This window comes from Gadus chalcogrammus, chromosome 15 (assembly GCF_026213295.1).
Source record: "Gadus chalcogrammus isolate NIFS_2021 chromosome 15, NIFS_Gcha_1.0, whole genome shotgun sequence".
NCBI classification, from domain to species: domain Eukaryota; kingdom Metazoa; phylum Chordata; class Actinopteri; order Gadiformes; family Gadidae; genus Gadus; species Gadus chalcogrammus.
In genome coordinates this window covers 9,621,615-9,646,176 of record NC_079426.1, presented here as the reverse complement: position 1 = coordinate 9,646,176, position 24,562 = coordinate 9,621,615, and the positions used below count along the sequence as shown (strand labels likewise).

Genomic DNA, 24,562 nt, shown 5'->3' with positions numbered 1-24,562 from the left:
ATTCTAAGGCTCTGCCAGCGGGAGAGAGACCACTAACTGATTCTAAGGCTCTGCCAGTGGGAGAGAGACCAGTAACTGGTTCTAAGGCTCTGCCAGTGGGAGAGAGACCAGTAACTGGTTCTAAGGCTCTGCCAGTGGGAGAGAGACCAGTAACTGGTTCTAAGGCTCTGCCAGTGGGAGAGAGACCAGTAACTGATTCTAAGGCTCTGCCAGTGGGAGAGAGGTGGTACACAGACTGCAGGTCACCTTTTCTTTCCTTTTTTCTCTGTCCCTGGGAAACAGGAGCTTTACTTACAGACACAACATAGCGGGGCTTGGATCACTGGCAATGCAGCGACAATAGCTTCATGTTTAAAGGCAAGACAGAGAGGGAGATGGAGGCCAGCAGACAGAGAGAGAGGGAGGGAGAGATGGAGAGATAGCAAGTGTGAATTTGAGCTTGGTAAGTGACCCACAAGGACAAAAGCACTGTCAAAAATGACACTTTCAAAACAGGACATTTTTTCTCTCCCTGTGCCATTTCTGAATGAGTAATGGCAGCTGTGGGCCTTCAATAATTCTCTCAAAATATAACAAAATCCCACATAAAAAAAGAATTGATAAAAAAAAACCACATAGAAATAGAAATCCTGCCAACTGAAGAAAAAAACGATCAGAAAAGGAGAGACTAAAACACCAGCGCCCCGGATATGATCTACAATCGCAATACTGACTGAGTCGCAAATTCGGTTGAGTAGCCAATTTCAACAAACAGGATGCGAGTTGAAATGCAGCTACTGTGCACTGTAGTCCTGTGCAGAAACAGAAGACCTGTGAATGCAGTTGCTTTGATGAACAGCAGCTTTCAGAAGTTGAACACCACAGCGTGTACATAACGCCTTACTATAGTTATGCGGTTATAAAAGGGGTCTAACTCTGAGGGTGCGGGCATTTCTCCCAAACCAAATGGCATATAGAAATACAACTTTTCATCTCATCCCTGGTTCAACAGGGTCGCCCCACTGTCTCACCTCTCGGCCTGTGAGGACGTGCCGCGCGAGCTTGACCTTGGCGAAGTTCCCCTTGCCGATGGTCTTGAGGAGCCGGTAGTTGCCGATGTGGGGGTGCTCCTCGGTGGAGGTCAGGGAGTTTCGGCATCGCGGCAGGCTGTGGCGGCTGGCCGACTTGGTGGGCGGGACGGGGGGCTCCACGAAGCCGTCCGACGAGTGCTGCGGGAGGAACGCAGAAGGGCAGAAACGAATAAACGACCGGAAGCATGCCGATTCCATTTTCGTTTAGGAGAGAAAAGCTTTTACCTAAAGGAGATACCCTGGTCAGTAGTGAGCAGGTGGGTGGTTAGTCCTCTTGGATTCCTACAAACTACAGACCCTTTAAGCTAGGGGTTATACACCCTCACCATTAGAATATCCTGCCCAGAGTACAAAAGAAAACCCACCGTTTTTTTTCTTTTTGAGCAGTGTAGACAACAACACACGTTAGCTAGACTAACGCTTTAGCCTGGTTCTTTGCTCCGCTCAGATTGCATTTTCCTATAAGGAGCCTGGCTTGCGCACACTAAGGCTAAAGTGGTGTTCACCCTGATGGCCAGGGCTCTGCAGTGGGAGTATGTGTGTGCAAAGGCAAGGGATATACCTGTCCCATCTGCAATGAACCTATTACAGGAAAAAGGCTGTATGAAAATCAGGTCGCCCCCATACTGCTTCCTTCCTGACCACCTCGTCATCATCTCGTAGCAAAATAATGAAAGTAATGAGCAAAACCTTTGATTACAAAGTAATCCAAATAATGCTGGGTGATAAATGAATGCAATATGTGGATTGCAATATGAAACAACCCCATGACACTCAGAAGATAGCGCTCTCCCAAAGACTCACAATTATTAATTTTTGATGGGCTCACTACAAAAATAGTGTAAGAGAGACAGCTGAGCGAGAGAGAGAGAGATGACACAAGAGAGCAGAACAGTGTTGTGTCAGGCTGGGCTACACCAGCTGCTGATGTCACTCCAGGTGAAAGCTCCCATGATCCACTGTTTCTGCAGAGCGCCACGCCCCAGCCCTGAGAATAAAAGCCTTGGTCTGGTTACCCAGGCTGCCCTGCTCCTCTTTCACCACGGTAACGTTACACCGGCCGGGTGCAGCAGCGCACGTCACACAGAGCTTGCCTACTTCCTGTGTGAGGAAGCGTCGCACAAGCACACCACATGATCCCGACAACGTCCCCAGTGTGCGTGTGCGCGTTTGCGACAGAGACGTGACTATGAGGGGGACGATAAGATATTTAGAAAAAAAAAGACGGAGGGGGAAATTTTGATTGGCTGCCCGTTCTGGCAGACCATCCAGTGGTACACTGGTGGCGAAGGCGTCAGACTAGCTGCTGCTGCTGAGATCAGCCAGCTGTCTGACCGGTAGCGGTCATTTACGCGTCACTATTTGCTTGGCTTTAGGTCAAAACTGTCCTCCGGCTATTTTAGCACCAGCACTGCAATAAGCAACTTACACACACACACACAGACACCCAGACACACGACTACTAGATACCAAGGCAGAGATGGAAGCATAGGGAAAAGTCTTGGCACAACCATGTTCTTCATTTTGCACTAAAAGCCTCTTGTCTCTCTCTGAGTAATAGGTAGTTATGCAATACAGATCGTCAGTCAGTGGCCCTTGGGCTGTGTGCTACAGAGGAATGGATAAAAGGCTAGGCTAGGCTAGCTACTGCCAGTGTTGATAAAGGCAGAGCTAAAATGACTTCACAGTTAATGTCAGAGCAGACAGTTAGACAGCTCAATCTATTGCAATACTTTAGAGTATACATCTTTATTTATAGTTTATACCATATTTCGACAATGATGTTTAATGTAGGCCGAAAACTTTTAAATATGAAACGATCTTAGCTATTTTGTAAATTGGTAATGGTATGTGACCATCTGCTCAATGATGTTGAATCCACCACCCACTCTTATTTAAATGAGCTGCTTAAAACACTATTTATAGATTATTCAGAAAAGCCTTGCCTCGGGATATATTAAGTGTAGTGATTTAGCAGTGAGTGTTTACCTATAAATAGAAAGCATAGCTTCTTGTAATGTCCATTGTCTCTGAAATATGATATGCTCCATTATTTCGGATATAGTTGGGCAACGGTTCATTCCAGGAAAACAAGTCGAACCCTGATGTCATACCCTGTCAACACACAATGCATAGGTTGTCATCAGACCTAGAATGTGTGTGTGTGTGTGTGTGTGTGTGTGTGTGTGTGTGTGTGTGTGTGTGTGTGTGTGTGTGTGTGTGTGAGAGAGAGAGATAGAGAGAAGGGAGATCGATCATGATGAACATTCCATCACATTGGACGGGATATCTCGCATGGCCTAATTAGCTTCCTGTTGATGCATGGCATGCATATGTGCAGTTTTACAACACCACAACATCCGAGTGGGGTATAGATAACGGGTATGCAGCAAGAGTGGACATCCTAGGTGATGGATGTCATGTCACATTGTGATGCTACCGAGTACGGCTATTGAAAAGTGGGACAGCATCACCCCCCATCCCCCGAATATTGACGCCCTGCACTACAATATACCCACTTGCAACAGGGGCAGCAACATATTTCCCCACAGTCTACCTAACAAAAAGCCGGATTGAGAGTCACAACAATACGACTTAACCTTCGTATTGCTCATAAAGCTAGCTATACTGACGCAGTGCGTTAGCTAGGCCAGAAACTCTGCATTGTTAATTCACGAAACGCCACGAAATGCACAAAAGCTCGCCTGTTTATTCCACGATATCGTGTCTTTATGGCCGTCATACGGACCAGGCTGGTGATTGGTCGAGTCATTCTGCAACATTGGTAGCCCAAAAACCCCCGCTCCCTAAAATCGCTGCTGCCCCAGAACAACCCACAATAAGAGAGTCCGATTTTAAAAACCTTTCCGCTACAATGTCAACAATACATTTGGCTTTTCTGCTGGAGATAACACTTACATTCTCAGTATCACGTTCATTCACAGTCGGCAATGGCGTTCTAGTCGACATGTTGTGCTTTACAGGCCGCTCGGCGATGCAGCAGGCTGGGCAGAGCGGAGACCGTGCGATCCGATGGGCAGAGAGGCTCCTCTATACGTCTACCATCTCGCTCAGCGTTGTCGTCCTCGTTAGCGAAGTAAACAGCGATGTTTACCGCACCATACTGCGCGAAAATCGTCCACTTTTAACGCAGATTTATTTGTGGCGGAGTGCCCTTTCCCTCAGGTAGCTCAAGGCAGTGTGTGAGGACGCTGTAGCAGGAGAGACGGGGATAGGCCAGGGAGATGTGTCGGGAACGTGTTGAGCAGAAAAAACGGACGGGTCTATTGCTGCGCTGCACTGCGCCGCGCATCGCTAACCTCCCACAGCAAGGGAACAGCACACAGGAAAGATGGAAGATTCTCTCAATCTCCCCTCTGTCTCCCTCTCTCTCATAATAGCCGAATCATTCACAAAGTATTTTTTTTTTATGTTAAAGGTTCCTATGTTGTTTCACCAAGCCCCCGAAATGTTATGCTGATTGAAAATGCAAATGGTATTAAATACTAGAAATATATATTACCTATACATATTTAATAACAACATTGCCTAGTCAAAGCAGACCCAAAAGGCTCTTGTATAAAATAATACTATAATATTTGCCACAATACTATATTGCTATTCGCTTGCAATGAACTCAAAAAGAGCATGATCCATTCATTTTTTAATGATTTAAACTTTGTTTGAAATTTTTCGGGCTGTATTAATATGAGGGTATTGTCTGTTTAGATACTCCTAATCGGAGGTTGGTTTTTAACTCTCTAGTATAGCAACCTCCCTATGTCAGTTGATGTCGGTTCCCAAACAGAAGGCCTTTACTTGCTCTGTAAACTGAGAAGACTTTGCCATCTTTTGGATCCCCATAGCATTGCATTCCTCGTAATTTCTACATCCGGGATTGTACTATAGATTGTGTAGCGGTGTTTTGCCCATTGGTTAGGCTACAGTATGACGTCGTTTGAATGAACACGACGCTAGGGGTGATGGAGGGTGACCACAACGCGTGTTACCAACTCGTCCACTAGATGTCAGGCTTTCATTGCAAACCAGCTTTCGGCCTTAGCCTATTCCAGTTAGCACGAGGTCGGGTCCCCCCGACGAATGAATAAATCTGAAAATTTGGCAAGCAGATCTTGCTTAGTTTTAATATCGTGACCCATTGGTATGCATTTTTATCATCATCAGCATTCTCATCATCATCATCATCATCATCATCATCATCATCATCATCATCATCATCATCATCATCATAATCATCAACGTCAGCACCATAATTAAGTCTTTATAATACGGTCTACTTGACAATTTCTAGTTATTACAGTCATAGGGTTAGCGCTCTCTCTCTCTCTCTCTCTCTCTCTCTCTCTCCCTCTCTCTCTCTCTCTCTCTCTCTCTCTCTCTCTCTCTCTCTCTCTCTCTCTCTCTCTCTCTCTCTCTCTCTCTCTCTCTCTCTCTCTCTCTCTCCTCTCTCTCTGTCTTCTGACCTGTCTGACACAGAGGCTCTGTAACAATGGTCCCAGCATAGCAGTGGCTCCTCACAATAACAGCCAGACATTGGTAGTGAAGGGCCACTGACACGTTGGGCTTCTTTTGTTTCGGAAGTATGCAATGTGCTGCTTATTTGTTTAGCATTTCTATCTTTATTTTTCAAAAGCCTTATCTCAGGATTATTGCACAAGCAAAATATCGACCTACAAAAAAATGGAATGCTATGCCTTCCATTTACTTCCTTGCCAGAGATTGAATAACAAAAATGAAGACGTGTGTGTGTGTGTGTGTGTGTGTGTGTGTGTGTGTGTGTGTGTGTGTGTGTGTGTGTGTGTGTGTGTGTGTGTGTGTGTGTGTGTGTGTGTGTGTGTGTGTGTGTGTGGGTGGGTGGGTGGGTGGGTGGGTGGTTGTGTGTATGTTGGGGGGGGGGGGAGCGTATTGTCCAACAAAACAAACATCTGAGTGCTGGAACTTGGCGTGTAGACAGGGGCATTTGTGGAATGCTCCACCTGATCCCAGTGTGGAGTGGATCTCAACACTGCAGATTCTCCAGGCCCAGCAGAAGATTGGGGACCACAGGCCCCCTGCAGGCATACTCTCACCGGGGGTAGGATCAGTGTTTATCAGCCCTGCTCCAAGGTACATTTGATTAGAGAGGTTTTTTTGGGGGTAATCCCCTGCTTGCCCTAACATTATCCAGTTACAAGGTAAGACCAAACCAAAGCACTGACCATTTTTAGTTTTTAGTTAAATTTTGTTGTATTAATCAAAATGAACAGCGGGTAGATTCGCCATCCAAGACCATTCATTCACGCGATTCCCTTTTGCACTGCTGTGCTGTTGTTGCTTTGGAAAACAACAGGCCCTGTGCTGCACTCTGTCCAGCATACAAATGCCTCTACCAACAAATCCACGTCCACACATCCTGTGGACGTGCCCTCGTTGCGCACCGTGTACCTGAGCCGGTGTGGAATGTAATGGGCATTGACATCGGCCTAATGATTGCATGTACACCCAGGGCTGAATGCTATTACAAGCTCTCACAGGCAAGCAGCCCCCTCTCAAATGGAGGCAGCTACCTGTCAAAGCGCTAGCGTTGTTTCTCCTGACACAAGGCGATGAAGACGTATGTTGAACGGGAGTAAGGGGATGGGCAAATTAAGATGAGAAGATAGAGATGAGACTGCATTGCAGGACTGGAAGGAACTCCTATTTGGTCCCCCACCCCATGCTCCGTAACCCCCCCGTAGCAGTCAAGCATGCCCCAATATTTCTCCAGTCAGGACAAACTAATATGTTTATCACCCGTCCTGTGGAAATTGAAGAAGAACAAATCGGATAATTGGCAGCATCTTTATAAAATGTGAAAAAAGCATCTAGTCTCGGGTTTCACCATCTGCTCACTGGCACACACAGGCCATGCTCAGTGTTTTACAGACACATTTGTGCTCAAGGCTTGCTAGTCATTGAACCGTGTACATCTTTATTACACTAGTTAGAGGTATATTAGGTAAATCCCTTTTGTGTGTTTTTTAATCCAGTTGAACACTCTACAAGGCAGAGCTTGCACTCCCTCTCTCTCTCTCTCTCTCTCTCTCTCTCTCTCTCTCTCTCTCTCTCTCCTCTCTCTCTCTCTCTCTCTCTCTCTCTCTCTCCGCTGTCTGCTCTGACAAGTCACTGGAACCCGCTGGTATGCTGAACATTTTTTGGGAAGGCCAGAAAGATATGAGACTGCACAGGAATTTTTCTGATCAGGGCAGTGAGCCAGACGCCTGTTCTGTTCCTTGCACACAAGTTTTCCATCGGTAACACACACAACCACACAGACACAAACACACACACACACACACACACACACACACACACACACACACACACACACACACACACACACACACACACACACACACACACACACACACACACACACACACACACACACACACACCCTTCACCAGTCAACCTTCTTATCGGACCCCTAGTGGCCCTCTACATCCTCACTTAACCCCCCCAACTTTGGCCTTTTAATCGGCTGTTGCCTGTCACCATCTTTACTATCATCACCACAGGCAGATACATTGACTACGCCCATTTCTACATCTTCCTGTCTTTCTATCTTGTCTGCATGTTTCCACAATCATTATTTCTGTCTAGATCTTTGCTCCGGCCGATAATAAAATATTAATTTATTTTATGGGTGATTAAGTCAAATAAGTGCGCCCCTCTCTCCCTCTTCCTCTGTCCCTGTCTCTGTGTGTCTCTCTCTCTCTCTCTCTCTCTCTCTCTCTCTCTCTCTCTCTCTCTCTCTCTCTCTGTCACTCTCTCTCTCTCTCTGTCTCTCTCTCTCTCTCTCTCTCTCTCTATCTCTCTCTCTCTCACTTTTCCCCTTGATTTTTGCTGGGATCAATCATATTTTCTGTGATTAAGTAAAACAAATATAACTCCATGTCTCCCTCTCTCTTTCCTACTGTCTGTCTTTAAGATGGCTTTTGGGGAGGGAAAGGGAAGGAAAGGAAAGTGGAAATTGAAAATATAAAACAAAAGTATGTTCCAGGACAGATGTGAGCTGACGGGGTGAGAGGGTGAATGGAAGGACGTGGGTTCAGGAAGAGTCACGAGTTGTGAACCGGTGTGCACTTTTATTTTGCAAAACCATCGCTGGGATATGGATACCCTGCTGTGAGGTCAGAGGTCATGTGTTCATGTGTAATACAAGAGAGGAGAGGGTAGATGGGGGGAAGCTGTAGCTGTGGAGGGTGATAGAAGGAGTGGGGGTTATTTGGGGTGATACAGTAGGTGCATACATCAGATGCATATATAGTGCATCAATACTGGTCGATTAGTGTATGGTTTAAAGGTTTTCTTACCATTTATTATCAACATCTTTATCCAAATTGACACACTGATTTGTAGGATACCTACTGACCTTCGGGATCAACCTGGAACCTTTCATTTGTGAGTAAAATAGCCTATATAATACAATATCAAGTTCCTGATTCAATATTTTACTTTACATACATCACCAATTGGCCTTCCTTTGTCTCTTTATTACCTTGAACTTTAGAAATGTGTGTGTTTGAGTGTGTGTGTGTGTGTGTGTGTGTGTGTGTGTGTGTGTGTGTGTGTGTGTGTGTGTGTGTGTGTGTGTGTGTGTGTGTGTGTGTGTGTGTGAGTGTGTTTGTGTGTGAGTGTGTTTGTGTGAGTGTGTGTGTGGTGTGTGTGTGTGTGTGTGTGTGTGTGGTGTGTGTGTGTGTGTGTGTGTGTGTGTGTGTGTGTGTGTGTGTGTGTGTGTGTGTGTGTGTGTGTGTGTGTGTGCGCGTAGATGGATATAAGGTGTCATGGCAACGGCTGAGCCCCCTAATTCTATTCCAAATAAATGAACACTTATAGCAAGATGGGCTTTGGATAGCATTACCTTATGTTTTAACTGTTGCCATGAGTTCCAGATTCCCCGTTTTGCCCTCTGCTGCAGTGGATTAACGTTATTCCAGCAAAAAGAACATAAACATATAACATAATATAATATAATAATACTTCTACTTCCCAAAAGAAGCAGTGCACCAAACATATATGGTACCACAGGAAAACAAAGGAAAGTGTATTTCTTCTATCTGCGGATAATGATCATGCTCTCATATCGCGTTTCCCATATAATTTTGTTATGGTGTAATTATGTTCTGCTTTCTGCAGACAAGCTTTAAAAAGACAGTGTGGTACATCGCCACCAAGCAAAACCCCTCTCTGAGGAATGGGCCCAATAATTGTCTGTATATAATTACATTCACTGCACCCCAAGGCCCATCTCAGAGAATCTGCTCCGGAGTTCGTAGGAACTGAATCAGAGCAGATAGGGACCTCCAGGTGACTTAGTGTCCTCCTCTCTAAAGGCTCCTCGCTTGTGTGCTTAAGGTTACCCTGCAAGGAGAGTGTTTTCTTTGGCTGCGTGTTTTCCTTCACGAACGTCAGTCACATGGTTAACAGCTGGCGTACAGTGGCAACAGCAGCAGAGCTGAAGGAAGCGTGCTCATGGAGTTCACCCTGAAGACACTACGCATGGACACACACACCACCTGTGCGCATAACGGAGGTGTATGTGTGTGTGTGTGTGCGTGTGTGTATAATGGGGTTTCTGCATGTGTGTATGTGTGTTGTTGTATTTGCGTGTGTATGTGTGTATGCGTATATGTTTGTTGCTTTGTGTGGATGTTTGTGTGTGTCTTGTTGTATTTGTATGTGTGTGTGTGTGTTTGTGTTTGTGTGTGTGTGTGTGTGTGTGTGTGTGTGTGTGTGTGTGTGTGTGTGTGTGTGTTGTGTGTGTGTGTGTGTGTTTGTGTGTGTGTGTGTGTGTGTCTGTTTGTGTGTGTGTGTGTGTGTGTGTGTCTGTTTGTGTGTGTGTGTGTGTGTGTGTGTGTGTGTGTGTGTGTGTGTGTGTGTGTTTGTGTCACCGTTACTGTCACTTATGTGCCAGTGGTAACAGTTGATCTCACCCCCATTATATCTTTCCGGTCTCAAATACCTTCCAAAAAACATCTTATTTCTCACCTCTTTCCCCAACTCACCTCTTCCTGAATCCACCCTGGCTATTTTGCATAAACCCCCCAGAAGACAGCGAAGGGAGGGAGAGAGAGAGAGAGAGAGAGAGAGAGAGAGAGAGAGAGAGAGAGAGAGAGAGAGAGAGAGAGAGAGAGAGAGAGAGAGAGAGGGAGGAATTGCAGCCCATAATATTAAGTGTTTGTCTCTTTATGAGTTGCCATTTAATATTTTTGCTTTCAACAGGAAGGTTTCGGGTTGAATTCTCCCGACGTCTCGCTGAAGTTATTTGTCAGTTCTCCGTCAACTTCTGATTTACAGACCTTATAATAACCATTCAACAGCATTCAAAATGGTAAAAAAATAAATGGTAAACGTGCGTGTTTGGTTGTTCAGGTATTCAGTATTCTATCTGCTGCTCACGTGATTATCTGGTCTGCACATGGGCACCCGTTGTCCATGTGAACATGAGCGTCTGAACCTGTCCCACACAGCTTGTATACACATGCTGAGTATATACAAAGACACCTTCGGGTTTCAGGGTCAGCAGATTTCCACCCTACGAGTGATTATGGAGGACACGGGAAACCTTTACATTAACAAATTGTGCAAGTGCATTATTTTTAATAATAGCAATTACTTTTTATTTTTTTGCCTCAAACATGGAGACTTGTGTCCGAATGTGTCTCTAAGTATATTTAAAACATTTCGGACACTGGGAGGCAAACCTAGGAGAAGCCACAACAAAACATTAAGAGAGAACCTATATGTTTTCATTGCATCACCGCCATGCTGGAATGAGGAGTTGACAGATGGTGGCAAACCCTCAACCCGCCTTAACACATCATTTGTTTTCCCCTCTTTGAACCCCGGCCAGCGACCGGAGCTTTGATGTCTTTAATAAATCGTAAATGTCTCGCTACACGGAGAGATTAACTTTTCCCGAAAAATAGAAAAAAGCATACAAAAATCCTCCCCCCTTGTGGAATATTAATCACGAACATGAAGATACAGAAAGTGTTGTCGTGCTCCTCGGGAACTGGGAGGAAGGACTGAGTCACTGCTGTCGAGGTGGTTGCTTGTTTCCGTCTTGTCTCTCGGGGCTTGAACCTCACGCGTGAACAGCAGAGACTCGTATGCGAACGAGAAGCTCCACCGCGCAAGGAGCAAAACATGAGGGGTGTGTGTGTGAGTGTGTGTGTGTGTGTGTGTGTGTGTGTGTGTGTGTGTGTGTGTGTGTGTGTGTGTGTGTGTGTGTGTGGAGGGGGTGGGATGGAAGGTATAGTGGGACAAGGGTGACACATCGTGTATCAAACGGGAACACATGGGCCCATTTAAGCGTCTTTACAGCTTAGTGATTGAGTAACAACTTACCGAAAAACACACCCAATTACAGATTATGTGTGTGTGTGTGTGTGTGTGTGTGTGTGTGTGTGTGTGTGTGTGTGTGTGTGTGTGTGTGTGTGTGTGTGTGTGTGTGTCTCTGTGTGTGTGTGTGTGTGTCTGTGTGTGTGTGTGTGTGTGTGTGTGTGTGTGTGTGTGTGTGTGTGTGTGTGTGTGTGTGTGTGTGTGTGTGTGTGTGTGTGTGTGTGTGTGTGTGTGTGTGTGTGTGTGTTTCAGCCTATATGCATGTATAGCACATTCATGTGTGGTCAGATTGGGTCCAGGGCCCACTTGGTGTATTGGAACGCATGACTACACTGCCAACACCCTATTGGCCCAGGGTTCCTCTGAACAAGATAGATATGATGGCCAGGGCATTGTGTATTACACTGACTTTATCATCATTAGATTCCCATGATGTCATCTTCACCTTTTCCCAGAAGCCTGGAAAAGTGCTACGAAAAAACAAAAAACCTGAGTATATTTTCCATTACATATGAAGACAGATGTTATTGAGCTTGACAGGTTTAGTGTACAACAGCCCCTCGCGACGTAGCCTTCAACGTCTCCTCAGAGGTATTTATCTCTTTAGTTTGCGAACGCTGAAAAGAAAACAGCACGACTCTGTCCCCTTTTCCATCATATTTTATTCAACATCATAATTTTTTGCTCCTACGAGTGTTCAGTTCAAGATACAAGTGGAAAAAAAAAATATATTGGCTATTTTAAATACAGGAGAGATACAAAAAACAAACACATTTAGGTATTTGAAAGGAACTTTTTTTGAATGTTTTTAATAACAGAGCTGGCAGAATGACTAAATAAGCCTGCTAGTTGCATCGTGTATACTTATAAGGCACAGGTTCCATGTTGAACAATAACGCATGCTCACAGCTGGTCACAGGAAAACAAAATGAATAATTCCAGGAAAATAAACAAAAGAGAGTGGCGAGTAGTTGGGCATGTTTCCTTTTTTTTTCAGTGCTACTTGTCTACAGTGTGCAATATTAATATGTCATCGACAAGACAAAAGCTGTGCGGCAAAAGAACGAAGAAGACACAGTGATCGATAGTTCTAGGCAGTCGGCCCGCGTCGGCAGTGCTGGTGGAGTATTATCCGTGTGAACTCTTTCGCGATCCCCTGGCGTGTGTTTGGTGAGAGCCAGCTACTGGGGGCCACGCGTGTTAATATCGCCGTCAGGCAAGCACGGACGTAATCGGTGGACTGGCATGGACTCTGGAGCCGAGTGGACTTGTTGACTGTGGCCCCTGTGCGGTGGTCCGTGGTGGCTTTTTAAAACATGAGCTAGGAGAAGCAGGGAGCCAAGCTTTTTTTTTTTTTTCTTACGTATGCCATCATTTGGTGAGCGTGTTCTCTGGCGTGAGTGTGTGAGTGCCTCTGTGGCCCAAAGAGCCGTTGAGCAAACATTTAGAGTTCAGGAAAGATTCATAACCAAAGGTTAATAAAATGGCATGACAGAAATACATAAACAGATCAGCGACATCTACCCAACGAAAAGGGCCTGGCGGGGGATTGGAGAAAACTTCTCAAACTTTCCCTCAATCTTTCATTATCATCCATTATTCCATATCACACCGCAACACACCATCACTCACACACGCAGAAACACGGGCCCATATACGTATGAATTGATGATGAATGAGAGGTTATTGGATGCAAGCCTGTTGTCACAAAGAAGGTACTATTATTTATAACAGGACCCCAGAGAATACAATTCTACCCTTTTGGACAGCTCTGGAAATGATTACTCCCGAGTATAAACACAGGCAACTTTCCTAGACTGAATGGGGAAACTGTATAATAGACTCCTCCATTCTTGAATAAAAGGCATTTCATTGACAAAGAATGAAAGGGCAAGCAAGTGCTAGCAACACTTTCACTGGTATGTGCTGCATTTATATTTTAAGTTGACCTATAATGCACCTGGTCATTTTTCATTATAAGTCTAGAAGAGGCTTTTGAATATCACTATTGACCCAGGGGTAAGCTATTAGTTAGTGCTGTTTAAGAGAAGCATATATATATTATATTTACAGCTGCTTAAGTATGAAGTAGTATGAATATGAAGAGGTCTGGGAGTTTGGATGGGAATACATGCATCCCTGTTTGGATGTGTGTCCAATTCATTGTCATTCATTGTCATGGGGGCTGGGGTCTCTTTTATAAAATCTTTCCCTATTCACTAGCTGCAATACAGCCGATAAACTTGCTCCCATGCTTGGTAAGTGTGCTTTATCTGAGATGTATTTGGACCTAGATTCACAAGTGCTATGAAGCATCCATGCTACACTCTTGAAAAGGATTTCATTCCAGGGGTAAAATTATTTTATTCACCCTGCACCAAAGAAAAAGCCTAGTGGACACACGGCTTGTTCTGGCCTTACTCTGGTTTGGACTGGCTTCGATTGGCTTGGTCAGGACCTGGAACATTCTGGCCTGTACTGGAATGCTTGGACATTGACTGGCTTGATCTGGAATGTTCTAGAACAAACCGGCTCGGCCTCTGGCCTGTTCTGGATTGGATTGTCCTGGTCTGATTCGGGTGTTTTGGATGTTTCTGCTGTTTAAGGAAAAAGCTTTGCTGGAGAGTCTGACGGTTGTGGCTATGAATCTATCTGTACTGCTGAGCTGTGGGGCTGTTTCTTGGCAGGGCTAGGGGGCTAGCCTGGCAGGACCCTTGGCGAGGGGAGCAGGCTGGCAAGCTATGTGCTTAGAAGGCGTACGGCCCCACGATGACGGTGAGCCGCAGCAGGGAGCTGGAGCGGTAGTTCATGGTCATGTGCTGGGTGATCATCTCCAGGTCCACCACGTGCTCGCTGGGCCCGCTCAGGGGCTTGGTCATCACCAGCATGGCGCTCATGTTGCTGGAGCGCTGGGAGGCGAGTGGGGGAGTGGGTGAAGGGCGGGAGGAAGGGAGGATGGATGGATGGATGGATGGAGTGAAAGATGAATGGGTGAAGGATGGGAGAAAGAGAGGATGGATGGATGGATGGATGGATGGATGGATGGATGGATGGATGGATGGATGGATGGATGGATGGATGGATGGATGGATGGATGGATGGATGGATGGATGGATGGATGGATGGATGGATGGATGGATGGATGGATGGATGGATGGATGGATGGATGGATGGATGGATGGATGGATGGATTGATGGATAGAAGGAGGAATGAAGGAAAGAATGAAACAGAGAGAAATAATTAACCAAAGAACAAATAAGGAAGAATTAGTTGCTGCATCAAAAATCAATAGCTGATTACATTCAATCAAGGTTATAACGTTACTGTATGCGTGAGCCGGGCTGCACATCTTTTAAAATCTAAATCGATTTTAAAATATCACGTCAATACATACTTCTGTTAGAACCTTGTTGGAAACATTTGCGTTAACGTAAGTACACATGTTGTGAGGTAACCGTTGATCAAACCCTTACCCTGAGGAAGAACTCTCCGGCCTCGTTGCCTGATTTGATCCTGAAGGTGTTGTGTGTGTTGGCGTACATGTTGGTCGCCTGGATCTGGAAGATGTCCGACGGCACGGGGCGCTCCGATTGGATGCTCATGTACTTGTAGATGATGGAGGGCGTGACGCCCTGGCAGTCTGTCTGGGAGCGGCAGCTACAACGGCTGCGAGAGAAAGGGTACATTCAATTGATCACTTTTGATTTTAATAATAATTTGTGTTACATTTACTAAGTTAGAAAATACTTTTGTGGAAAAGCAACTTAAAGTGACTCTTAAACATGATACATGACAGGAGTATCCTGCCTCTACGTGTTTAGCCTCTCTAGTGATATGTAGCAATGCGGTCCAGCGTTAAATAGTCAGAGGCTAAAAGAGGAGGATGTGGTCCAACTGACTTCTCGCCGGTCCTGACGTAGGGCTCCAGGCAAGGGTTGCTGGGGTAACAGCGGAAACTTCCATAGTAGTTCCAACACATCTCGTCCTCCCTGCAGTCATGGGTGCCTTTCTCACACTCGTTTATATCTGGATCCCAGGGAGAGAGGGAGAGAGCGCGTTGAGAGTCAGAGGGACACGAGAGTCAGAAATACAGCTTAACATACAGCTACCGCTACAGCTTAATATATCCTGCAAAAACAAAACAGATTTATACATACCAAGATAAATTCCGGTAAAAAACAGACAGTAGAGAGGTAAAGATGTCTCAGATTCCCTAAAGATCATAGCTTGGTCTCTCCAAGAGACCAAAGGTTATACTTAGAGTTTGAAACATGCTTTAATTTGTAGTTCTTATTTTAAAATGTTGGCAAATCTTTAGATAATTATATTGTCCTTGGTTTCATTTAATTTATCCAACAGGGAGACGAGCCGTCCCACAGGGACACAGTATGTCCTACAGGGAGACAAGAGGTCCTGCAGGGAGACAGTAGGTCCCACGGGAGGCAAGAGGTCCTGCAGGGAGACTAGAGGTCCTGCAGGGAGACAGAAGGTCCCACAGGGAGACAAGAGGACCTGCAGGGAGACAAGAGGTCCTGGAGGGAGACAGTAGGTCCTACAGGGAGACAAGAGGTCCTACAGGGAGACAGTAGGTCCCACAGGGACCCAGTAGGCCCCACGGGAGGCAAGAGGTCCCACAGGGAGACAAGGGGACCTACAGGGAGACAAGAGGTCCCGCAGGGAGACAGTAGGCCCCACGGGAGACAAGAGGTCCCACAGGGAGACAAGAGGTCCCGCAGGGAGACCAGAGGACCTACAGGGAGGCAAGAGGTCCCACAGGGACACAAGGCGCGGGAACATGACTGCCCCTCACCTGACCAGCCGAGGCGGGAGAGAAAGGATAAAAAAGAAAAAAAGAAAGAAAGAAAACAGCTCCCCTTTGAAGAGGACTTCTGGGCTGTAAATGTCCCCACTTAGCGAGGAACAACATCATAAATGTGACATCATAGCGATGACATAGCGGGGGAAACACAAGGTCACAGTGCCTGCTCTGCCGCTCGCCATGCTTCTTTCCATGACCTTAGAGCCAGGGATTTGTTAGGGGTTGGGATCCCGAGTGCAGTGGTTTACAACGAGCTGGCCCTGAGGTAATGCTACAGAACAGGAGTTGGGGGGGCTGGATGGATTTGTATTAGCTAGGGTGTCCGGGTTCGATCTCTGAAGTCAAGCCCCACTATCTACTATTTGTAATTAGTATTTAGTAACATTGCGAACGCTTTTATCCGAAGCAACCAGTGAATTCTATTAGATACGTGTAATAAGGAGGTAGGGCATTAAGCATCTTCAGACCTATATAACTTTTCTGTAGTCAAAAAGTGTTTTGTTGATTGTGCCCCCAAAAATATCCAGTCTGTTATGCCGCTTTTCCACTGCATGGTACCAGCTCGACACGACTCGACTCGACTCGACTCAGCTCGCCTTTTTTGCGTTTCCACCGCGATCTAGTACCTCAAGTGGCTGCTTTTTCTAGTACCGCCTCGCTCTAGGTTCCAAGCGGCTGAGCCGATGCTAAAAGGTGACGTCGGCAGACGGCCGGCCACTGATTGGCCAGAGAGTGTGACGAAGTCACGAGAGCGACATGGCAACCATGCTGGTAACAGCCATAGCAGCGCCGCAGCCAACATATTCCACTTCTTCAACATGCCAGCTAATAATACGAACACGAATACCATCGCATCGATGTTCTCCATTGTTGTTATGTTGGTTCTGTCCATGTGTAGGTTACGTAGGTGTTGTTTGCGTCGCGTACAAAAATACGTCACAGCCCTTTCGCGCAGACGACCCCGCCCACGTCCAGGAGGTACTATTTGCGGTGGAAAACAACCCGTGCTGCTACCGTGTCGAGTCGTGTCGAGTCGTGTCGTGTCGAGTCGAGCTACATGTGCGGTGGAAAAGCGGCATTAGTCTGTTAAGTAAGATGCCTAACTCCTGCATGTTCCTTTATTCTTGCATCTGCGTTTATAAGCTGCGTCGGCTAAAACACATACATATTAAGGCGCAGGTGGGACGACGTCGTAGCCCTATAGGAGACATTAGGAGTAAGATTGACATGGGTGAGGACCAATAGAGATACAGGGATGGGGGGGGGGTGGTACCTTGACACAGCCTGGCTCCGTGGAGCTGGTAGCCGTCCGGACACTGGCAGGTGTAGCTCCCTTGGGTGTTGATACACTGGTACTGACACATGTAGCTGGAGAAGCTGCACTCATCGATGTCTGGGAGGGAGGAGACACATGGATGGATGGATGCATGGCTCTGATGTAAATATGTACACACATGTGCAGGCACACACACACACCCAAACGTACGCCCACACACACACACACACACACACACACACACACACACACACACACACACACACACACACACACACACACACACACACACAAACACACACCCAAACGGAAGATATGTATATGCTGACACAATTTAAAAATATTAATAATATAAAAAATATTAGGGTTAACAGTTACGTGATTCCCAGAATAATTCATCAATCAGTGCTTGTTGCTTGTGTACGTGCATGCATGTGTGATCGGTGTCTGTTTGGTTGGCATGCTTGTTTTTGTGTGTGTGTGTGTGTGTGTGTGTGTGTGTGTGTGTGTGTTTCTGTGCGTGTGTGCAGGCATCACCTTGACAGGAAACGGTGTCTCCCGCCAGCTCATAACCCTGGTGACACTGGCAGAGGAAGGAGCCCAGCAGGTTGTAACACTGGTGCTGGCAGGGGCTCTGCAACTCACACTCATTCACGTCTGAAAACGAGAGACGTGCACTCATCAGGAACTAGATGGACATGACGAGAGACACCATGTCATTACAATGCTGCTCATGTCTTTTCACTGGCTTCAGACCCAGCTTGACCTTGACCTACGGGTCGGTCTCATTTTAACTGCTGTATACATTGGGTGTTTATTTCCTTGTCCTTGAGTTTTATTAGAATGATTGAGGTATTATTGTTATTATAAATAACTGGTCCATCAGCCCATCATATCAAAGCACAACAATTTCAGTGAGAGATGTCTCTCAGTGAGAAGGATATCTCTGACATTTGGGAGACAATGGCGATGATAGGTAGACAGAACATGTTACACACAAACATCACTCCCTCATTCCTGGGATACCTCTCCTTCCTTTTCAATCCATAACGCCGTAAACAAGGGCAGCGGCTAAGCTCCTTCACTATTGTGTTCTTTTGCAAGTATTGTATTGTATTGCACTGGTGAAAACCAACTAGTGTCAGGAGAATTCTATATTGTCTCCATTCAAAAACAAAAGATTATCAACATTGTTTTTTCAGATTCTGTAAATGTTTCCGTCGAAGCACCATATGCTGAGCCATTGCGTAAGGTCCATTTCTTTCAACCTGCAGCTCGGGACTCACTTGGGATCCCTTGATAGGCAATCGGGTCACAGGAGACTGCTGAAATAAGCTAAAGATATTTGATCCTCCTTTTTAGCATTTTAGCCGACTGATTGCTTGACGATTCATAGCCACAAGCAAACTACCGCTTATCAATTATCTTGCAGCAGAGCGATGCGATGACGTTGTGGCGGGACGTTGGTATCACCTGCAGATAGGGATTTGGTACAAAACAATTTGTGTGGAAGCAGATGCAGAAGATGGGGTCGCAGGGCGAGAGAGGTTGGGGACCACCGGTGGAGATGTTGACTCACCCACGCAGCTGTGGTTGTTGCTGGCCAGCTTGTGACCCGTGTTGCACTCACACCGGTAGGCACCGGGGAGGTTCACACAGCGGTGCATGCAGTAGTGGGACTGGAGACACTCGTCCCTGTCTGCAGATCACAGGCACGCATGAGAGCCGCACGTATACACACACACACACACACACACACACACACACACACACACACACATGTGCACGTCATACACGTCATTTGTGTCCCATACAGTCACACAAATGTTCTCTTTCACACTTTCACACTTGCACACACAGCTTCCATTTAGTTTTTCCCATTTAAAAAAACTCACTTTGTTGACGCTTTTGGGATTATTTTATTGTTCCTTTTTCACCTGCCTGTTTTTACTTGCATCGACCTGCACGTATCTTGTCTATCAGGGTTTACCCACAATTATGTTTTACTATTATCTATGTAAATACATGACCAAGCATAATACATTCATCAATGGTAAATTATAAATGGATGCCATGGTTTAACCACCACCACTACCACTACCACTACAACCCCCGACACAGGGGTGCTGAGCACAACAGATCAGATCATAGACTGACGGGGGGACGGGGGGTCTCACCGACACACTGGTCACTGTTCCTGAGGTAGCCCTGTCCACACTGGCAGGTGAAGGACCCCCTGGTGTTCAGGCAGGTCTGCTCAGGGCCGCACGAGTGTCGGCCCGTCGCACACTCATCGATATCTGCCACATGCAGACACAGACACACACACACAGACACACACAGACACACACAGACACACACACACACACACACACACACACACACACACACACACACACACACACACACACACACACACACACACACACACACACACACACACACACACACACACACACACACACACACACATTTTGTCAACCAAAGGAACAACTGTGGCCGTCTCTATATGTCTGTATTAATTCTTGAACGAAAGCAAGTTCACATGAATAACTGATCATGCACTCGGCCTTTCTGCACCTATTGTGATACAACAAAGATAAACTACGAACAGGAAGTGGAAGATATAATAACCTCTGCAGCAATGCCATGTGTTTGCATATGCATGTGCGCATGGACGAGCCCAGGGAATAGAGATAGGAGGCAGAGGGCTCCTACCCTGAGGGCCACTGGGCGGGGCAAGAAGCTGGCAGAGCTTATCTTCTGATAACTGCAGGGAAGGGCATGGAGTGTGTGTGTGTTGTAGAAAGAGAGAATGTGTGCCAATCTGTGTGTGTGTGTGTGTGTGTGTGTGTGTGTGTGTGTGTGTGTGTGTGTGTGTGTGTGTGTGTGTGTGTGTGTGTGTGTGTGTGTGTGTGTGTGTGTCGGGGGGGGTAAGAGAGAGAGAGAGAGAGAGAGAGAGAGAGAGAGAGAGAGAGAGAGAGAGAGAGAGAGAGAGAGAAAGAGAGACTGCGTAAGTGTGGCAACTAACTGGGCAAGTGTGTTTGTAAATTCCAAAATCATGTTGATGCCCCTCCTCTTGTATTCTCTGACACACACACACACAAACACACAAATACACACACACAATCTCCATCAACCTTGTGTTGTGCCAACATAAACAGGTTGTGCCCATAGTTTGTGTTAGGTGAGCAGAACACAGATGTCGGCCTCAGAAGGCAAAGAGAGGGGATTTTCAAACGCTAGAGATGAATGATGAAGATAAAACGAGAGAGTTTGAGTTATGAATGTAATATATCTGCAGAGAATCATCATCGTCACAGGTGTTGTTACGTTTGTTTGGAGCCAATGAAAGGGGAGACGACACATCAAACACAGAGAAGAAGGTATCCAACTACTGACATGTATATGAAATGGAAAAAACGCGACAGCGAGATACAGTTCCAACATACATGACACCTCTGCTTTAAGCATGAATCTCACCAGCACTTACACTGCTAGTGGCTTGTGATTAAGAAGAGCTATTCTCTCCAACGCGCCAGAGAAACACCTCTGACTCCATCTCTCTCCTCTCTCTCTCTCTCTCTCTGTGTCTCTACCTCACTCTCCCCTACGCCGACCGACATAAACACGTACGTACCCGTTACGTGCACGCTCCACGGAGACCACCAGCAGTTCTCCTGGGTGGTCTCCTGACAACGCATACGCATCACACAAGCATGCACACACACACGCACACACACACACGCATACACACACACACACACACACACACACACACACACACACACACACACACACACACACACACACACACACACACACACACACACACACTGGGACAGCCAGTGGGCATCCCTTTAGCAGTGTGAGACATATATCAGCAATGACAAACCACACACACACACACACACACACACACACACAGATTCACACACACTTAGCAGACATTAACAAGAACATGTACAAATGCGCGTGTTTGCACGCACACACACACACACACACACACACACACACCTGTGGGACCACACCCTCCCACACAGACCCAACAAAAAGTCATGCGTATGATATAGCTTAGTAAAATAAAATGATAGTAAAATAAACTTCTCTCCTACGATGGGGAGAGCAGTGCTTCCTAGGGAGCTTGCAGCATGTAGTAGAAGTTGGCCCCATCGACCACTCCTCCTCTAAGAAGCTTAAAGCTCTTGCTAAATAAAAGCACATGTGCTCCACTCAACACCATATATCATTCCCGGGGAAATGGTGACGGCTACCTTGTCACTACAACCTTTAAAAATCTGCCAACATGCTTTCGACAAAGGCGTCAGAGGGGAACGGCTGGGTGGGGTTCTCTCTCTCTCCCTCTCCCTCTCTTTCTCTCTGAATCCCAGAGTAGGCTATCACACTGAGCACCGAGCTCTCGTAAAGGTCCTGCCGCTTGCATCACACCAGAGCTGCAATGTCCACTTTGTACGCATGCTAAATGTCCACTTGGTCTACAGACAAGACTACTGTAATGTCATCTTGGTCTAAAGAGAAGACTACTGTAACGTCCACTTGGTCTAAAGACAAGACTACTGTAATGTCAACTTGGTCTACTGTAATGTCCACTTGATGCACATGCTAAATGTCCAATTGGTGGCCATGCTAAATGTCCACTTGGTCTACAGACAAGACTACCGTAATGTCAACCTGGTGCGCTTTCTAAATGTCCACTTGGTCTACAGACAGGACTACTGTAACTCAGCCACATTTGTGTTGCCCAACTGGTGTACAAAGTACACTTGTTTTGTCCACACGGTGTACTTCGTCGACATGTGATGTCCCCTTGATGTACACCAAGTAGACATGTGATGTCCACTTGGGGTACATAGTAGACTTGTAATGTCCACTAGATGCACACAAAAGAACACTGTAATGTCCACAGATGTACAGCCATCGTTCAACGTCCTATGAATGCATGTCTACTTAAATTAGTTAATTATTTACGTATGAAAAAGTCGAATCGAACAAGCTACCTGATTATAGGAACAGAGAAAGCATATTTTAATGATCATTTCATGTGAGGGTTATCAGCACCGTCGCTCTTGTTCTTTCTCTCACTCTCTTCTCGTTCTCTTACACAATTGATCTGTTCTCCTCCTTCTTGACTGCGCTCTAACTCTCGCTCTTCTGTGTGTATCTTTCCGCCCTTGATGGGGTCTTCTCCCTATCATAACTGTGATCTATCTCTCTGGCGGAGCATCATTCTGTGGTGTCCAAGTGTTGTTATGTCGACGTACAACACATAACATCCAGGGAACCACAAGGGGGTTCTCCCCAGGGCAGAGGGGAGATGCTGAGGGAAAGAGTGATCGGGAACCAGAGGGCGGAGGCCTCCCCTGCTCGTTCGAAGGGAGATTTAAGGCTGTTTGTGCTGCGTGTGATGTCACAGGCAACCTCCCAGCGCTTCAGGGAGATTAAGACTTAATTCCTCCCGGGATTTAGGGGAGCAGTGAGGGCTGGCCACGGCTCTGAGTGTCTATTTTGTTTTTTGGGGTGTGTGTGTTTGTGTGTGTGTGTGTGTGTGTGTGTGTGTGTGTGTGTGTGTGTGTGTGTGTGTGTGTGTGTGTGTGTGTGTGTGTGTGTGTGTGTGTGTGTGTGTGTGTGTGTGGGTTGTGGTGTACGAGAAGGGAGTGAATACATGTGCATTTCAAGACTTGTGTGTGTGTGTGGGCATGTGTGTGTGTATTTCTGTGTGTGTGTTTAGGGAGTGAATGCATTCAAACTGAGGGTGTGTGTGTGTTTGCATGTGTGTTGAGGATGGTGAATGCATGTGCGTTTCAGCCCGCCCGCACGTGTGTGTGTGTGTGTGTGTGTGTGTGTGTTTGTGTGTGTGTGTGTGTGCGTGCATGTGTGTGCGTGTGCGTGTGTCTGTGTGTGTGCACAAGCTGAGGTGTGTGCGCGTGCCTCTTGACTGAATGCATTTTATGGTCTCATCTTATTAACACTTTTAAAAAGTTATAAGTTTAAACAATGTTATAAGGTACATTGACTCAAATGTGAAGATTATACACATTCAGAGTTATTACATTATTCTGAGTGTGGACATACATTATTGATGTGCATGTGTGCATGTGTATAACAGTAACAGTATTCATAGATATGTTGCATGTGAAGGGGCTGAACGAGACATAAATGTGAGTTCCAGAGACCAAAATAGCTCCTGGATTAGAGCTGCAGAATGTTATTTTCTCATGCTTTTATTCTGACATGATAGGGCTTGTTATAATTATCACTTGGGAGTATTTCCTATCATGCGTTCGCAGAAGCACCAAGGTGGAAAGAAGTTGATGTTTTAGAGAGTCATCTCCTGTGTTGGACAAGATGTCCGTTTCAACGCGGGCCAACCAGATCTTTGGGTAAGCAGAGATGTTATGACAATAAAAACAGATTACATTTCGCAACGTTGAAGAGACCGTCCACGATAACGTCCACGCTAACACAGGCCTTGGTGGTGTCTGATTCCCGTTATCATCTATTGATTTTATATGTTAAGTATTTTAGTTACATTTCAACGCCTCTGATCGTTTTATATATTTTTTTGCAATTTCAATAACGTTTTTGGAGACCAAGTGCCGAACCGTCCATCGTCCGATCATCAATACACAGTCAATTTTCGTTATTCAGTTTTTCCGTTCAGCTGTTCAGACGTGAGCCAGCGCTGTCAGGGAGCCGTCAGCATAGCTACAGCTGTGGCGACAAACTGGTTTCAAACAGGAAGCAGGAGGTGTGAACGCGGATCCAGACAAAAAATAAGACAAACTGCGAACGGCGTCTCTCCGAAGAACGAATGCCAAGTACAACAACACAACAAGAGGGATTCCTGTCGCTTGGTGCGTGCGAAAGGGTCAGCCCAGAGCAGGGATTTTACAGCGTTCCTGCGTCCTTTTTCCATCATGAGGTAAGCGTAAAAAGGCAACAAGGTTGAGCCCGTCAGAGTAGGAAGCAGCTGGCTTGAGACAGCAGCA

General features: G+C 46.1%; 2 protein-coding genes across 8 annotated transcripts in view; both read right to left on the bottom strand.

Moving 5' to 3' along the window:
- mark1 (MAP/microtubule affinity-regulating kinase 1) overlaps positions 1-4,389 on the bottom strand; it is a 35,439-nt gene extending 31,050 nt beyond the window's left edge. For all 5 annotated transcript variants that reach the window (XM_056609233.1, XM_056609234.1, XM_056609236.1 and 2 more), the window contains exons 1-2: positions 3,990-4,389; positions 1,011-1,208 (exon numbers count right to left, since the gene is read on the bottom strand). In XM_056609233.1, the coding sequence (XP_056465208.1) occupies positions 1,011-1,208; positions 3,990-4,040 (249 nt within the window). In that variant the 5' untranslated portion in view covers positions 4,041-4,389. The remainder of the gene's footprint in view (positions 1-1,010; positions 1,209-3,989) is intronic.
- A 9,169-nt stretch (positions 4,390-13,558) lies between these two features.
- The window catches only part of efemp1 (EGF containing fibulin extracellular matrix protein 1), an 18,087-nt gene continuing 7,083 nt past the window's right edge, over positions 13,559-24,562 (bottom strand). For 2 of the 3 annotated variants that reach the window (XM_056609624.1, XM_056609623.1), the window contains 7 exons: positions 19,730-19,852; positions 19,132-19,251; positions 18,090-18,209; positions 17,550-17,669; positions 15,357-15,483; positions 14,931-15,123; positions 13,559-14,365 (listed from right to left, as the gene is read on the bottom strand). In XM_056609624.1, the coding sequence (XP_056465599.1) occupies positions 14,204-14,365; positions 14,931-15,123; positions 15,357-15,483; positions 17,550-17,669; positions 18,090-18,209; positions 19,132-19,251; positions 19,730-19,852 (965 nt within the window). In that variant the 3' untranslated portion in view covers positions 13,559-14,203. The remainder of the gene's footprint in view (positions 14,366-14,930; positions 15,124-15,356; positions 15,484-17,549; positions 17,670-18,089; positions 18,210-19,131; positions 19,252-19,729; positions 19,853-24,562) is intronic. The other variant, XM_056609625.1, reaches the window with a different exon arrangement.